We start from the raw sequence: 18,344 nt of genomic DNA, 5'->3' as shown, positions 1-18,344 counted from the left end.
ACCAACCTATCTTCCCAAAATTTAATACAGTGGGGCTCGTGCATGGCGGCACGCGGGGTGCAACGGGCACGCGCACCCATTCAATTGAATGGGACGCGCCGCCCCTTCCGCCCCGCGGCTTGAGCGCATATGCTCAAGCCGCGTAAGGCGCGCCCGCGTATGGTGCAGGCACACTGTAAAAACTCAACTCACAGGTGTGAGCCAGTGAACCAAGCAGGGAAATACTGAGTGTGATGAAATGCTGAATGTAATGATATCTAGTACATGATCCCAGGAAGGGACTCATGTGTTGCTGACAGCCACATATTCCTCACAATGCCTATTCATGCCGTTGTTCATATCCATTGTTATTGCCATTGTTCATATACTATACCTGGCTCATGTTCTCTGCTGTTTTAAAACTTTTTTAAAAAAGGATGATATATATTAATGCTAGATGTTGTTAATCTAATGAAACTATAGAGGATTTCTTTTCCAGTGAGACATTACAGAGAAAGCACTTATCCTGAACTGTAAAATAGCTGCTCTCCAAAGCTTTAAATTATCACTTTTGCAACAACATTACTGAAGAGAGATTTTACTTAAGTATATTTTACCTTAATTTGCAAACTAGCTGATGCCACTCTTCTTTCTAAGTCCTCCACCTGCTGAAGAATAGCAATATCCATGTCCATGGCCTGTTCTTCTATAGACCAGTTCTCCACAATATCTCGAGTTACCTGGTGTTCATCATTTTCATTTACTTCAATAATAGCAGCTGCATTTGGGAATCAGATTAGGTTGTTTTTAGTACACCTTCAGTCTAACAGTGTTTGAAAGCTTGGGTGTATGTGCATATGTTTGTGGATTTTGCTTTTCTTGCTGAAACAAAATTTTCCTTTTTAGATATACACAAGCTGATAAGCCATTAAGTATTTAGGACTCACCTGGATGAAAACACTTGTCATATGCGTCATGGAGGGCACAAAATTGGCTGACATGGTATTTATCATTATGTTTTTCACAATACTTGAGCTTATTATCTCAGCTACATACCATCTTTATTCTTGAGGCAGGCTAGAGTAATATAATCCATATGTTTTTGTATTTGCTTCTGTAAGGCCTTCTCTCTAATTCCCCTGAAATGCAACACTTTCTGCAAAGCTTTTAGGTCCTCTGGGTCAATAATTCTCCACCAGCCAAACTGCATTTCTGAATAAAAACAATAGGGTTTTTTTTTTCAAACAGTTGAAATGTAATATGTTTTTATAACAATAAAAATGTTGGCTAAGATCCAGAGCTAAAGATATGGGCACAGGGGAGAACTGTAGGCACAGCTGAGACATGGCTTTCTTGCTTGTCTTGCAGCCATTCCTACTACTGAGAAACAAAAACACTTTTTAACCATCTGAATAAAAGTGTAAGACAATTTCTTCTGTGACTTGGACAAAGAAAAATAAAATTAAGAAATATTGGACTGCAAATCTTTGTTTTTCTAAGAATATTTACTATCTACCTATTATTTGGATTTATATCCTGCCTTTCCTTTGATGATCTCAAGATTACCAGATAAGTATTGTACTTCTCTTTGGTACATGTTTTTAAACTGTGCATCTAATTTAATGCTGTTGATTTTGTCTTGTGTGGGAATGGTATTCTTTTATGTAATATTAACTGAGACCCACTGTGTATTTGATCTTTGCAAGAAAGATGGGAGATAAATCTCACAATAAATAAATGAGTGTATACCATTCTCCTCTTCCCACTTTATTCTCACAAAAGCCTGTGAGTCTGAGGGAGAGACTGACTAACCTAAAGTCACCCAATGACAATTTCTGGGTATCTGAAACAGATTCTTATAAGTCCTAGTTTATTTAAACCAACTTTCCAGAACTTTCTAACAATTATCCCACATAAATCTCATAAATTTAAAAATAGTCCTGGCTCTTAACTCCAACTCTGAGGGGTTGGAATAAAATTCTAGAAGTAGTACTATCTCGTTTATGGAAGAATATAGTACTTACCCTCTGGGATAGGCTTTGGACTAGTATAATCTACTGGTTTGGCTACTTCAACCACAGCAGACGTTACACAGGCCTGTTTTTCAACTTGTGGCACAGGTGATTCACTTTTACTTGTTGAAACATTGGGTGTCAAGAATGAATTGCCATTTCCTTCTAACAATCCCATTCCTGATCCTATGTTAGGCAAAGGAGATGAGAACTGAAGATTTGAAGTAATAACTCCAGTAGGCCATCCACAAAACTGAAGTCCCATTACTGGCAATCCTGTCTTCATCTGCTAAACCAAAAATATTTTTTAAAAATCACTGTTAGTTCTACAACAATTTCAGGTTGAATCAGGGAACAGGACCAGATTATTGTAATATAAAAGATTTTTTGATGTATCATATATATTATAGGCAAACACACAGTCTTGATTACTTCCCATCTTTAAAAACTAAAGAGTGAATCTCACATGAGTGTTGCATACCACTCCTGTAGCAATTTGGTATGCAAGCCATATCTCTCCATTTTGAGAGGAAGACCCTGGCAAGTAGGGGAGAAGGTTGCATGCTCCAAGATGCTTCACCAAAGGAAGTAGAGAATCAAGTGCTCAGGAGTGACAGCCATCTTCTCCTGTCACCATAGTTTTCCTCCTCCTTTCCTCACCTTCACCTCTGCTGTCACCGTAATTATGTTTGCAGGGGTGTAGGATCAACACCAAGATGTGTGCGTGTGTGTGTGTGTGCGCGCGCACGCGCGCGCGCGATTTTAATGAAAATGAAAATAAAAATGAATCATTAGAAAGTTATAGTATCCATTAAACCAGTGGTTCCCAAACAATGAGGTGGCAGTTGCTCAAGGGGGGGGGGGGCAGGCATGAGACGTGGAAGTCATGATCCCCCTCTCTTCCCAAACTTTTTTATATGCAAAATTCACACAGGCCTGGAAATAAATATTTCATTTACTTAAAAAAAAATTCTAATTTGAATGATGTTATTTTGTTATAAAATGCTAAAATATGAATATACTTGAATGTGTGAATGAAAATATGCACACTATATAAAGATTCCCCCCCATACACACATATTATATGTCAAGTGGAGGCACAACGTTCACATGTAGGTGTAAAAGGGAATCCCAAGGGTAAAAAGTTTGAGTACTACTGCATTAAACATTTTTATTTATACACACACACACACACACACACACACACACCCAACCTCTGTTTAAAAACCTTCAAAGAAGGAGACTCCAGCACACTCCAAAGGAGTGTGTTCCACTGTTGAACAGCTCTTACTGTCAGGAAATTCTTCCTAATGTTAAGGTGGAATCTCTTTTCCTGTAGTTTGCATCCATTGCTCCGTGTCCTATTTTCTGGAACAAGCTTGCTTCAGCCTCAATATGATATATACCTTCAAATATTTAAAGAGAACTATCATATCACCTCTTAACCTTCTCTTCTCCAGGCTGAACATACCCAGTTCCTTAAATCTCTTCTTATAGGGCATCGTTTCCAGTCCCTTAACTATTTTAGTTGCTCTCCTCTGGACACACTCCAGTTTGTCAACACTCACAAACTATTTTGTTTTTCAAAATGATTACTTATATAACCCAGGAACTATTTTTCATTTTAAAATGTTACTTATATAGTAGAGTTGCAATGTATAACCATTGAAATCCATTTCACTGCCACAGACTGCTTCAGGCAGAATTGGCTTTATCTTCAGTCCAAAGTAGAACTTCAGTTTGGAAGCTTCCTATGTCCCCCCTGCTGTGTGGAAAAGTGGGAATGGATGCAAACATTTATAACTTCTTTTTTTTTTAAAAAAAGATATTTTTTTAAATTACATGACATTTGGAGGCATAGTAGCTTCTTTTGAAAGGACTGAGGCTGCCAAATTTCAAACAAACAGGTGTGTGGGGGGGTGTTATGTGTCATCTTCCTGTAATACTTTTTTTTAAAAGAAATGCCTATAACATTTCCATTTCTAAGAACTAGCTAAAATTTGAAGATATTTTGAAAGTGTCCAAATGAACCCAAAGTTCAGGCAAAGAATTGGAAGGGGAGTTGTGTTAAACTTTGGGGGTGTTAAAATTATTGTTGTGGTTGTTGTTAGCTTTGTTTATATCTTGTGTGTTTGCAAGAATGAGTCTCAACGAGGCTTACAAATTAAATTGCTTACAGTGTAATGAAAATTATACAGAAAGTCAACATTAAAATAGAATCAAACCATTAAGGATATTAAAACAACTTAAAAGGCTCACTTTAAAAAACAAAAAACAAAAAACAAAAACCAGTTAAGCAGTACAATTTTAAACAATAGAGAGACCCTTTTATAAAAAAGCATCATTAAAAGCCTTCCTTTCAAAAAGGCTGTCTGAATAAAAAGTCTTTGCCTGCTGATGGAAGGAAGGTGGCATTATAGCCTCCCTTGGAAAGGAATTTCAAAGGCTAGGGGCAGCCACTGAGAAGGCCCTATCTCATGTTCCCACCAACTGTACCTGTGAAGATAGTGGGACTGAAAGAAGTACCTCTCCTGTATCTCAGGGTCTGGGGAAGATATGGTCTATCAGATGGCCTGGACCTAAGGTATATAGGGCTCCACAGGTCAACAAATGGCAGGGCTACTAGGCAAGCTTGAAAGGACCCTTTCTCGGTTGTCCAGTAGCCATACTGGATCCACTGGGTGTTCCACCCTACCGGATGACAGACCTTCTAGAGTGTCACCCAGTGTGGTCCGCACCCCTTGCACTCCTGTACTGACACCAGTTAGCAGTACTTGGAATTGTACCCTGAAACAGGCCGGCAGCTAGGGATTCACTTTCACTGGTTTGGTGGACACTTCAAATGAAAATCATATACACTGTAAAGTATTGGTGCAAGGGTTAGTGAAGTATGACAGATATAGAACTGGGTGCTTTAAACTGACATAAAAGTCCCAGAAAATGTATCATCCTTGAGAGAAGGATGACACCTCAATGAGGAAATGGATTACAACTGTACACTGTAGTGCTTGTAAACTCTTTACAAAACAGGCAACACATTTCAAAGTAAGAAGTCTGGCCTATTGTTAGCTTTTATATCCAGGATGGGAACCATGTGCCTCCCCACCCAGAGAGTGTTGGACTACAACTCTTAGTAGCCAATGGTGAGGAATGTTGGGTCCAACAAATTCAGAAGACCTTATGATTCCCATCCCTGTTCAGGTAAATTGTTTGATTGCTTTAGTCTGCAGACCCAAGGGGTATACATATCCAAGACAAAACCTGGGGGTGGGTGTGGACTAACAAGGATTGTCAGTGTTGGAAATTTACTACCTTCTACTGGCCTTGGCAGGAACACCAACTGTAGTAGATCGTGTATGGATGAACCAAGCAAGAAGAATTAAACTATGATCTTATCAACATGATACATACAGTATTGGCCTCTGCCTTAATTGATATTCCCTGAGTAGAAGAGAAGGCAGTTGTAGAGGGAGAGGAACTTGGTGAAAACTGCCTCTCCTCTGTTCTGCCAAGTGAGCGCACCCTGTGAACAGAACTCATCATTATTTTAAAGGTTAAAAATGGAGGAGTTTGCAGAACAATACTGGATACTTCCAATTACAACTGAATGCTTACCTGAAGAGGTGACAATGCAAATGGACTTAATCCCATTGGATTTGGTGAAGAGGCTGAGCCAATAAGTGGAGATGGGATAGGTGAAGGTGACTTGGATGGAGGATGAGAATGAGGAGTTAGTGAAGCAGTAGCAGCAGGTGGTGGCGAATCTATCTGGGTAATTGATGTGTCATCACAAGGAGTTCTTGGTAAAAGACTGAACCACTGTCTGCTCTTTTCTGTAAGAGTCTTTAACAGCTGGTCATTTGAAATTAATGGAGAGCTGTAAAACTTCCCTGGCCCAGTTGCAGCAGGATTAAAGAGATTATTTGGATCTGGTTTCTCAGTACTTGTTTGGGATACAGAGGCCTGGTGGCTGCAAAGTGAGGTTTTAGAGCTGTTTTGATAAGATAATGAGCACCCATTTGAAGTACTGCCATTGGCTTTCTGGGCTACAATGTCAGAGTCAGCAGGCATTTTTGCTACCTCCAACAACTTGCTTAGCTTTGAAAAAGAGCCTGGCTTTTGTAGGAATAGATTTGTGCTGTCTTTTTCTTTTAGATCTTCTTTTTGATTACACTGATTTGTGTTTAAACAACTTAATTGTTCTTCAGAGGTCTCAAACATTTCTTCTTTGATATGAACATTTTTGGCCCTTTTCAGCTTCTCTTTTTCTTTAGCAATTTCTTCTAGTCCTGTAATAATAAAAAGACAGTTATTTATTCAATTACTATACACAGTAGACACCTTTGGAAATTACACATCACACATGCATAACACAACTGTTAATCACCTTGATCTAAAAAGCATTCTCTTGATTTACAAAACAGGTTTGGTTTTTTTTTAAAAAAAGAAAGGAACACCTACCATTTGGTCTGCATTTATTTTTAAACCAAAAGTAACAAAATTCTAAATGTATCATTATGCTGTTGTTGCTTTTTAATGGGACGGAACATAACTGTAAGTACTAGTTCAAAACCAATTCTGCTGCCAGTTAGTTGTGTTGTTTTTACTGGAAAAGGTTAATAAGAGGAAAAATATGTTTCCTTAATCAGATTTTCTGTTTCTTCAAAGTATAGGATGACAATAAAATTAGGGAGAATTATTAATTATGATGCACCTTTTTTTCTAACCTTTCCCTAGCCCTGGGACCACAGTGGCTAATAAACACCAAAACTGACACAGCTACACATCATACAAAATTTATTTTAAAAATTGTAAATTACAACAATTACAATATAATTCAACAATCAACAGAATTATGTTGTTGATCTGTGCCTTCAGGTTGTTTCCAACTTACAATGATCCTAAGGCAAACTTACCATGAGGTTTTCTTGGCAAGATTTGCTAAGGGGGATTTGCCTTTGCCTACTTCTTTGGCTGAGAGAGTGTGACTTGCCCAAGGTCACCCAGTAGGTTTTCATGGCTGAGTAGGGTTTGAACCCTGGTTTCTAGAGTCATAGTCCAACATTGAAACCACTGCACTAGACTGGTTCTTTATCAAGAGAATTAAAATTACATTAAAAAGAAACTCAATGGCGCGTTACAGACCACCCAAAACGGGCAGTCTTGCGCTGCTGCCGGTTGCTCTGCGAGGCGCTTCTTCTTGCGCCCCGGATGGGACACTGCGGGGCACTACTCGCACACTCGCGGCGTCATATCCGGGGCATGTAAAAATGGCGGCGCCCGTGTGTATAGAGCGCCGCCATTTTTACGCCCCCATCACGTGCTAGAGGTGAGGCCGGTGTGGACGCCAAGTCCTCGGCCAACCCCTAGCACGTGACGGGGGTGCCGCAAAGGCCCGTTTGTAACGGGCCATTGAATATAGACAATACAGCACATTATTAAGGAGCATATGAACAATCAGTCCTTAAAGGCCTGCCAAACAAAAAGGACTTCACCTGCCTATGGAAGGAGGTTGCCAGCCTCTCTAGATCTCCAGATGCACATAACTGGGTAATTAACTGCAGCAGACTGCAGCACCACTAAAAGCATCAGAGCAAGGATACTTGCATCTGAATATGCATTCCATATATTTTTCATACAGGGAAGCATCTATATGAGGTAGCCCACAATTCCTCATATAGGGAAATACCTCCATATGTTGATGTGCAGCTGTTCTTTCCTAGGTAGAGGTGTGCAGACAGTCTCAAGCATTTATGACAAACACACCATTAGAAAACATATTTTCTATTGAAACATTTTAGATTTTTGAAATGAAGGCAACCCTCTCTGCCCCATTCCCATATTTTCTTTCTTCTAGCCCTTTCACATGTCAAAAAGCATTAATAAGATTTCTCATGAAGAACAAAAGAAAGGGAGAGCCATGGGGATAGAACCAGACAGACAGCAGGGACAGCAAGTACTCAGCATGGCAACCATTTGTTTGCTTAGTTTCTGCATCAGTTAGTGCAGCTGCGGTAAGTGGAGGTCAGAATTTGCAGTCTGCAACTGCAACGTTTTTTTTCACATTCTAGAAAATCCAATTTAATTTCAACATGCCGTGTGTGTATGTACTGGAGGTAATGTTGTCCTAATTTCTGTGTCTTCTTCTCATCAGTTTTTAAAGAGTTTGGACTTTGAGGAGACACTAGATTTGGACATTAGTGCTATGGAGTTCAAATGGTGATTTAAAAAAGGGCTCAGATATACAGGGGATTTACTATCCCAATTTACTATCTTTCCAGCTGCAGTCCATACCACATTCCAACTATTGTCCCTGATTCAGTTTCCACCTTTCTGTGTGCCTGCTGTTTTTAGCATCGCATTAAGCAAGTATTCTCTTCTCCCACAATATTTCATGTGGTGCGTGCCCAATACATTCGAAAAGGTCAGGGTGGACGCATGCGAAGAGATATGTCAACAGGTGCCCTTGCCTGCCATTTCAAGTAGAAAGCTTGCTGGAGTCCCCATGACAACAATATTACTCCACTCTGTTTTGCTTCAAGAAGCAATGTTTTTGTATCCCAACAATTCCAACTGAACAACCATTTAAAGTTTAAGATTAGCATTATCAGCCTTTACCTAGAGCAACATCAAACTAGGCAAAGGCTGAGTACCACACGGAAGGGTGATCATCTGTTCTTCCTGGGAGAGCAGGTTGGGGGCTAGGGGGCTGCATGAGCCCTCTAGAAGATCTGGCGGGGGGTGCTGTACCCCCAATTTGCTACCAACCCCCCCCAATTGACCCCTGAATAACCTCTAGGGGCTCCGGGGAGCATTTTCTCCATGTTTTTATGCCTCTGGGCTAATCTAGGTCCAAGAGAGAACTTTTGTTCAAAAGGATGTGACCAGAAACCACTTCTGGTTTACTTCTGGTTTTTTAAAAGGCCTTTTCTGGGCCTAAAATGGCCAAGGGGGACTAAAAATGGTGAAAACAACCCTCATGGCCCCCCCAGAAGACATTTGCAGTTAATTCTTGACCCTTAGGGCCCTGAGAGCCACAAAAACAGACCAGGTAGCTATAACCCCCATAACATAAGGGGGAAAAATGACAACTTTACAAATAATTTAATTTGTACCTAAGACCTCCTTATTACCTTCTCCACTTTCCATGCCTTCAACAAAAATGCCCCCACATTGGGGCAGAATCCAGTATCGACGTCGGTAACGATCCTGACCAAACATCATTGAACGCAAAGAGTGAGACGCTTCAAACAGCTTTCTTCTGTACTGATTCTGTTGCTGTGAATTATTTAAAAAAAAAGCAGTTATGTTTATAATGTTTTTCTTTAGTGTTAAGCCTAAATAGTCAGCAATTTGATAGCTCATGTGTTATTTCAAAAATAATCCCATTCTGCCTTGCCCTCCCCTTGAGAAATGAAGAGTCAAGCTGGTAGTTATAAAAGTATCACATTGGGTAAAAATGAAGTAGGTTGAAGGATGTGTACTGCAAAGCTGTTTTCTATTTTGCTTCTAATTTCCAGAGAACAACGGAGATCAGTGATATTTATTGCATGACAGCAGACAAAATCTTATCAAATGGGGTGTGTGTGTGTGTGTGTGTAGAGATAGACAGACAGACAACAGATAGGTAGCCTAGCCCAATATTAAATCTTGTAGTACTTGATGTGAAATTAATGGGACATTTCATCTGATTTAGAGAGAAAATTATGTTCACGATTACCTGAACACACAACCAGTCTTCTATCTGTCTGTCTATCTATCTATCTATCTATCTATCTATCTATCTATCTATCTATTTTGAAAATGCAAATAATGGTTGAGCTTTTGTGCTGTCATGCTTCTATCAGGCTCTTGCTTCTCCAAGCTTGTCACTGCTCCCAAGAGTGACAAGCTCAGTGGCTTACCAACACTCTCAAGTCACACAAGGACCATGCTGATCCTCAGCCCCCAGTGCCACAGAATAGGCACTGGTTGCCAAACTTGAGTGCCAAGACATTTTTGGACTACAGCTCCCAGACTCTCTGACCAATGACCATACTGACAGGGGCTTCTGGGAGCTGAGGTTTAACCACATCTGAGGACCTAAACTGAGAAATCACTAAAGAAAGGCATTATCAGGGTCACACAATCCAAATGACAGATTAAAGAATGGTGCTATGCAACCATTATTTGTAGTACTTTTAAACACTCTGATTTATCACAAAAACACAAAAGCAGCTGTGGGTACTGTCTCCAATTCTGGCACCATTTCCCACACGTTTGAATTCAGCTAGGTTCATGTTTAGCCTTAAACATTTTTGCATCTGAACTCAATCCCAAAACAATACTCCTCTCCGGCCAACTCCTCATCCAGACTTCACCTTTTTAAAAATTCTTTCATTTTGTTTCATTATAAGACTAGTCTTGGTTAGGCCAGTGCAGAAAAGCCCATGGAATCTGACTTAATGCTAAGAATCTATGTAAGAATTTGAAAAGTAACTGTCTACATTCTGTTTCACATAAGCCTAAATAAAAGGAATAAACTTTTAATTTACATAAATAGCTTACCTTGGTCAGTTTGTCAATCTGTTTCTCTAGTTCCTCCACACTTGCTGTCTGGTCCCCATCATCCTACCACCAATAAACAAAATGCAGCAGTGCATCATTTTCTAATGTACTAAATGTATTCCTATTAGCTTCTAATGTAACATTAGAGTTTCATAGGGAATGCCTTAAAAATCACTAAGGCATTTCAAAGGACATGCATTTGTCAAAGATTGTAGTCTCACAAAGCTGAATCTTTAGTCTCTGCAGCGGAAAACACACACCCATACCCAGTTCAAGCATGCCACTTGAACTCTGTTGATGCTACACAGAAAACAGACCAGTGAACTCTAGCCTGATTGATTCTACAAGGCTTGATTATATTTTCCCAAGGCAGAGCCTTATGACTGCTGGCCTGAGGAATGGCAGATTATTGCAAAAAATAGCCATGGCAGCTTCTTTGACATCCAGTTGGCAAAGGGCAAGACAGTTCAGAGAGTTATCTAGTCCTTAAAATCTCATTCTTCCTTCTGCTGAATTTGTGACTGGAAAGTAAACCCTTGCACTTTTATCTATTCCCTTTCATACAGTTTTAAAACGGACAATTATAGTGCCCAAATTAGGTCTGACTACAACTGAAGCAGCTCCATCATTGCTACTTTAACACATCCCTTGCCAACTGTTTTGCTTATCAAAACATTCCTACTTCTGTATTCTCTCAGCTTTTGCAAAACAGCTGTATGAACCACACAATTTGCTGTAGGATCCTTAAACTAGCCTGCAGCTTTCATATACCAGGGGAATGTGGACTGTGCCATCAGTGTCACAGAGAATGCAATGGTTGCCACCTTTTTTTGTTTCCAGCAGCAAAATGTTTTTGATTAGCCCTGCCTATATGAATGCTTAGCTCTAAAAAAAGCCTCCTACAGTAGACTTAATGAATCAACAGACTTTACATAAGTGTTGACTTGCTAACTTCCCGCTATTCAATGGATCTCCTCTAGTGGGAACCTTAATTTTGAAGTCCTTCAGATGTTGTGGAACTACAAATCCCTGCAGCCCTAGGCAGCATAACAAATGGTTAAGAATGTTAGAAGTTGTAGTTCAGCAACATCTGGAGAGCCATTATGATTTTCATCCTTTACCTAAATGATCAATATCCTTAGAATCCACCCAATGATGTACATCTGAAGGTTGCTTACCAAGGACAGGAAATCCAAAATATATAAAAAAAACTAGATTCTATAAAGTTTCACAATTCTTGAAAATTCATTTTAATCAGTCTTTGGCAAATATTTAGAATTTTATTTCAATATTCAACATTCCCATGAAAGGTTAAGGTGGTTTCATGAGATAAACGTGATACAATGAAAATTATACACTACCATTATTATTATTATTATTATTATTATTATTATTATTAGTGTTTTTTAAAGACAGATTAAAGTTTACAGTCATCCAATTTTCCATGATGAACACATACAATAGGACTAGGATGGGATTTAAAGAACCATGAGATTAGCACTGGAAACCAAGGTGGGCTTTACATTCCCCCCCTCCCTCAAACAGCAGCCAAGCAAACTGCTATATATAATTTAATCCAACATGAACAACTTTTGCTAAGTGTCTCTTTCTGTCTTCTAAAAATTCTTAGGAGTTATACTTTCAAGATACTCCCTTATGACTTTTCAATAAAAAAATATAAAGTTATATTTAAGGATTCTTTTTTAAAAAAAATGTCTAATCACAGATAGCTTCTAAATCTAACAACATGGATTAATTATCATCTCCTATTTATTAGAATTCCTCACCTCATCCTCACAAATATCTGCTTTCTTCCCCTTTTTGTCATCTTTGTCATCCTCATCCTCATCATCTTCATCTGCTTGATCATCACTATAATCGTCGTCGTCGTCATCATAATCACTGTCTCCTCCTTTCCGTCTCCTTTTTCGGCCAGCTGTTGGTGTACCCAGTGAATGCTGTTCTTCTCCTATGTCACCCCCTCCTGTAACATCTCTTTTGCCTGTTTTCTTAGCATGAATGATTCTAAGCCTTTAAACACATGGTAGACAAACGGTATTAACATGTACTGCTTTCACATATACAGAATTCCTCGATACTTCACCAAGACAACATCATTTGCTTTTGTGCCCGTTGTTCAGCAATTTTTTGCTATTTGAAATTTATTATCATTGACTTGGTAAACCAATAGTGTTGTTTATTGACATTCATCTCTATTTTAGATGCATATTTATTTAGTGAAAATGCAAATTATTTTATTTGCTGTGAGCCTTCAGGATACAGAAACCTTCCAGTACTGTTAATCATATTACTCTAGCACATAACCCGCCTCAGTTCAATACAGGGAGAGATGGGATGCATATTATTATTATTATTATTATTATTATTATTATTATTATTATTCTCTAGGTCAAGAGTTAATTTTACTGAATTTGCGCAGGTCCTATGTAAAACATGATAAGGTTTCTGTAGCCAGTCTTATAAACATTTATCTGGTGTGTCATGTTTTGTCAGTTATTAAAACTCTGAAATTTATCTTTTCCACACACATTTAAAAAGCCCAATGTTCACTTTTTGTGTTAGAAAGGTTAGAAAATCAATGAACACAGCTGACAACAAACATCAAGCTTGACTGTGGATTATCTGAATACAAAATCTCTTTCCAAAGCATCTTTATTCTACCTTACATGAAACTTTATTAAGCATTATGTAGGAGGGTAAGCTTGTAGCACTTTGGGCAGCAGAAGCCTTAGTTTCATTTTTATGAAACAAAAGAAGCTTACATACCAGTAAGTACAGTTGTGGTAGCCCTTCCTCATCTCTTACCCTACAAAACAAGATTCCATACAGCAATGTTATAGCTCTGGCTACCCAGAATCTAGCAGGCAAATATACTGAAACAGCCTAGGAGGTATTTCAAGAGCCAGGAAGAAAAAACCCTATTAGAATTCTAGTGCATAACAGAATGTGAGGAGATATGAACATGTGTGTTTTGGGAGAAGGCAAGGATTTTATAAGAAAGAAAAGGAAAGAGAAAGAGTGTGAATCAGGATGGCAAAAGTAGATAAGTCATGATAAACCAATGCTATGTAATTTGGCAGTCTCTTTTTCTTCCTTTCTTCCCTCATTCTACAAAACAGTATTCCATACAGCAAGTGGGTAAGATGTAGCTGTCTTCTTTAAATTAATAAATGAAAAGTAGCCTGCAGGGGGAAAGCCTAAACAGGATTTAAGGATGCCAATCAAAGCAGAGTGTGACGAAAGAAAAAAGAATCACACAGCTATCTATTTTAAATAAATTATTTGGAGGTCTTTTCTTCTAGTCCCAAAAATTGGGTTGAGGAGTGGATTTAAGACATTAACTGGCAGGCATTCCAATGGTTTGAGAAAGGACATATTTGATTAATTCTGACTATTTTCCAATTTTTTTAAATTAATGTCTGTGCTTTAAGAAACAAAGTGATGTAGGTACTCCAGTTTAAACATTGGCATGACAGTTACTGAGAGCATAGTGGTTTGAGTGTTGGACTATGATTCTGGAGACCAGGGTTCGAATCCCCACTTAGCCACAGAAACCCATGGGGTGACCCTGGAAAGGTCATACTCTCTGCCTCAGAGTATGGTAATGGCAAACCCCCTCCAAAGAAACCTGCCAAAAAAATCCCATGATAGGGTCGCCTTAGGGTCTCCATAAATCAGAAATGACTTGAAGGCCCAACAACATGACTGTTACTGTCAATGCAAAACCAGTTAAAGCAGCATTGACTTGCTGTGTGGTCTTACTCTAGCATAGCTGGAACATCCTACACTAAACATTACAGACGAGCATAAAAAACAAAACAAAACAGCTTCATTTATATACCACTTCATACTGAGCTAACAGTGTCTAAGCGGTTTACAACTGAACAGCCAGGCAGTTATTTATTATTAAAACACCTAAGAAAAATTAACCACAGTATAGAAATAGTGAGAATATAATCTCTTATCTGGAAAATGTTCTTTGCCATGAATGTTTCTGTTTCTTCACCCAAGGAAAAATCCAGATGGGTAGGCAGACCAATACACAACTCAAAACACTAGTATTAAAAAAAAGTTATTTTCAAACTTCACTGGCAATCACTGAGAACTTTGCACTTAATACAATTCGATTCTACCGTAACGGGTTTTCTCAGATTCCAGAAATCCTCTCTCTTGAAACTGCTGCAGCCAATCAAGCCCCACAGCTACCACATTTAATTCAATTATATGTTCAACTACAAGAGATCACCTTAAAGAAGATTCTGGTAAAATGTAATTAGTTTATTTTAATTTTATGTTTGTGAAGTTTGGGGCTTTACACACAGACGATGAAGTGCCGCCTCTTTGCTACACAGCATTGCCGCAGCAACCAAACGGCACGCGAACGCTGCACTGCAAAAAAGGAACCGCCTAGAGCGGCTCCTTTTTGCGGCGTGATAAGGGCTGTGTCGCAGCCCTGATGACGCTGCTTCCTGTAAGAGACGTGTGGGCGCTCAGATGCCCACACATCATCTACACACCCCTGTGTGGGCGATGCCACTCTATAATGGCACCACTCGCACGTCATAGAGCTTGGGAGTGTGTGGTTGGTGTGCGGTCCTGAGCCCTACTATCACCGCCAGGACATTGCTTCCTGGCGGTATGTACCAGGCCTTTGCCACCCTTCCTAAATCTCAGCAGAAGAAATGTGTCTCAAAATCATTTAATGAGGAGAGTATTTACTGGCTGAAGTAAAACACACCAAGCACCCAGTCTGATGTTTTAAACAATGTACTACTCCTACTATACACTTCTTACAACTTTGGAAAACATACACTTTTACAGTTGTTGTTATAAAACAAAAGGTATCACTTACTTAAGTCTCCTTTAGATATGCTTATTCTGTTTCATGGACAGAGGGTAACACTCTCTTGTACATGAGGCTCGCCTTCTAACCACAACAGAGGCACCTAAATATAATAGAGGGACTGCAATGCTGCACTTTGGAAAAAAGAACTGGATTAAAAGGCCTACTCAGGCACTGAAGCTCCTTGAATAATCTGGGTTGGTTGTTATCTCTCCATCAGAACTATCTCACAGGACTCTTGTTGAGATAAAGCTGTTGGGGAAGAACTGTGGACATTGTACTACCCAGAAGGAGAGACAGAACAAAAAACAAAACACTTGTATTTCACTCACAAGGATGATATCATGATATGGCTGCTGAGGTAGTTTTGTTTAAAATAAAGTCCAATATGAACCATTCCAATCTTCTCCTCAGATGCTGCTGACTTTTGTATTTCCTTGAACCTAAGTACCATTATAAATGCTCATGGAGATACACTCATTTTCTTTTCTGGCAAGAGAATCTAACTGAAAGCTTTCTCTTCTGCTACAGGTAAAGATAAAATACAAGGCTCAAAGGAGTGTTACATCACCTACAACCCACGTAAGACTGGCCAACGGAAATATTTCACAGTTCATCTGTTCTGCCTGATTTCAAGTGGTAAACTTAAGAGTTGGTGAACATGAAATAAAAACAAGTCTAAAGGAAATCCTCATCAAATAGGCCCTCAGGACATCCACACAACATATATGAATGAATGGAGAAGAAGGAGGTAGTCAAACTGACACATACAATTGGGAAGTGGGGGTGGTAAGGTAGGAGCTGAGAGTGGAAGAAACAAAAAAGAAAAGCTTTAGAAAAAGAAAAGGAGCCTTGCTTATGTAAGGTTTACAAAATGAGAGCTAAAGGAAGAGGAAGGGACTATGACCCTTTCACCTAAAAAAAAAATAAAAAAATCTAGTACTTACATTTGCTGAAAGGCCAGGAAAAGGTTGCCCTTAGGTGAGGGGTTGAAAACTGGCCCCATCCCATAGGGGACAGATGGGCAGCATCAAATGTTCATATGCCAATGGTGCTCAATGATAGTGCTCAGTGAGCATGAATCGATATGGAAGCTAATGACTAGAGGTGCCCCCAGTGACAAAAGTAAGCCCTGCCTAAACTGGGGGCCATTTAACATCAACAGAAATTCATAGTTATTGTATTCTTCTTGTAATTTCTTTTGTCTCTTTTTACTTCTTCTATCTCCTTTCTGCTGTTCTCCTTTTCACTTCTTCCTTTTTTTCTTCAGAGATGCATTAAGGGTGATGGTGTGGGAGAAACAGGATTAGAAACACAAGCATTGAAAACCCAAGGACTCAGTAAGGTCTCCTTGCTCTACTACATAGGAAAGAAAAATGACCGAGGAGAAGGAAATGGAGCCTGGCTATACATACCACATGGCTATGCATCCCTGCTGTGATTCACATTTATTTCAGTGTAAAATTTGATAGTAGATGGAGCTATTATGCTTGCTGTATGGAATTTTGCTTTGTACAATGGAATAAAGAGGGGCATAAAACCATCATCCTTAAAAACTTGACCGTTTCTAGTGTAGCATACAGGTAAGATTACCTCAGTAGTTGAATTATTCCCTAGAGATACCAAAGAAAATGGCAAAACCTGAGGTATTTTTAATCAGTTTCCTAAGTGGTCTGCAAGTTTTTAAAGGTGATTACAGAATAACATTCTTGCCCTGTAAATCCTTTTTCAGAACAAAGGTAAATAGGTATGATAGCTCCAATCGGCTTCTACTAATGCTAATAACAATTTGAACAGCTCCAGAAATCTTCAAATGAGAAACAGTCTTATTTCTTTCAAATAATACAAAGGGATTTTCTCCCCATTTTCATTGTTCCTAATCCATAAAGTTCATGTGTCTTTAACAGACTGTGAGAGATAAGCTAGGGCTATTTTTAAAAATCATTTTTTTAACATATCATCATTTCTTTGGAATTAGTCTGTATAACAAATTAAATAAATGCAAAATACTGGAATATTTAAAAGAAGTATCACTTACTTCCGAAGTTTGCCTTCAACCATCCACTTATCTCTCCTTAAATTCGACATGTAATCTATGTTCTTATCTATTTCACTGTCAAGATTAAAAAAAAAAAACCACCTTTAATTATTTAGGAAATTAACTGAATAACATTTTCCAAGAATGCTTTAAAAACTGAAAATGTGCTTCTCTATGCACATAAACTGCTACATATTGTAACTATTATGAGTTATGAATAAATGACATACTTCTCTAATTAAAAGTATCATATTAGCAGACAAGCAAGACCACCTCTCAGAATTTTCTAATGAAAAAACCCTTTGAAAAAATATGGTTTATAGATGACAGCCAGGCAGCTGCCCTTTAAGAAAATCATTGCTGACATTGTTATTTATGTTCTTACTTACTATCATCCCCATCAGAAACAGACATAAAGATATGTAAAATGAACACAGACTTAAAGAGGTCTTACCTTATAACACTTTTGCTACATGCTAATTCATTAACCAGGAAGGCAAGCACTGAGGCTTTTTGAGCTGGTGTGTGCGCCTGAAAAGTTTTGGTTTTCAAACTTTCTGTGAGTTCAGTTTGCCCACAGTGGCCTTCCATGAAAATCTGCAGGATTTCAGACACATTGTCTCTGTTGATGCCAACATTCAGCAAATGATCTCCAAGAATAGTTTTGGCCTGTGGGAAAAGCTTTGTCCATCATTAATTGTACACAAACTACTATAGGAATTAAAGCTTAGATGTAACATATGGGGCTGTACAGACAGGCCAAAATAAAGCTGTTTTGGGTCACTTTAGAGGTATGCTGTTTAAACGACACACACATCTTAAGAGGCCAGAAGCTGCGCCAAAGCTTCAAAGCGTGGTTTTGGCATGGCTTCTGGCCTCTTAGGACACACACATCATTTAATAG

The 18,344-nt window shown here is 38.8% G+C and overlaps 1 protein-coding gene across 19 annotated transcripts in view; it reads right to left on the bottom strand.

Annotated features, from left to right (window-relative positions):
• Nucleotides 1–18,344, bottom strand: part of BAZ2B (bromodomain adjacent to zinc finger domain 2B) — a 291,030-nt gene that overhangs the window by 14,925 nt on the left and 257,761 nt on the right. For 13 of the 19 annotated variants that reach the window (XM_089519924.1, XM_089519920.1, XM_089519932.1 and 10 more), the window contains 9 exons: nucleotides 17,895–18,109; nucleotides 17,441–17,515; nucleotides 12,326–12,569; nucleotides 10,539–10,601; nucleotides 9,125–9,269; nucleotides 5,607–6,280; nucleotides 2,004–2,280; nucleotides 1,036–1,191; nucleotides 597–757 (listed from right to left, as the gene is read on the bottom strand). In XM_089519924.1, coding sequence (XP_089376050.1) covers nucleotides 597–757; nucleotides 1,036–1,191; nucleotides 2,004–2,280; nucleotides 5,607–6,280; nucleotides 9,125–9,269; nucleotides 10,539–10,601; nucleotides 12,326–12,569; nucleotides 17,441–17,515; nucleotides 17,895–18,109 — 2,010 coding nt within the window. The remainder of the gene's footprint in view (nucleotides 1–596; nucleotides 758–1,035; nucleotides 1,192–2,003; nucleotides 2,281–5,606; nucleotides 6,281–9,124; nucleotides 9,270–10,538; nucleotides 10,602–12,325; nucleotides 12,570–17,440; nucleotides 17,516–17,894; nucleotides 18,110–18,344) is intronic. The other 6 variants (XM_089519921.1, XM_089519923.1, XM_089519934.1 and 3 more) reach the window with 1 other exon arrangement.

The sequence above is a fragment of the Sceloporus occidentalis genome, unplaced genomic scaffold (assembly GCF_023333645.1).
Source record: "Sceloporus occidentalis isolate IW3139 unplaced genomic scaffold, rSceOcc1.0.p SCAF_4, whole genome shotgun sequence".
Taxonomy (NCBI): domain Eukaryota; kingdom Metazoa; phylum Chordata; class Lepidosauria; order Squamata; family Phrynosomatidae; genus Sceloporus; species Sceloporus occidentalis.
This window is presented reverse-complemented; position numbering and strand designations above follow the sequence as displayed.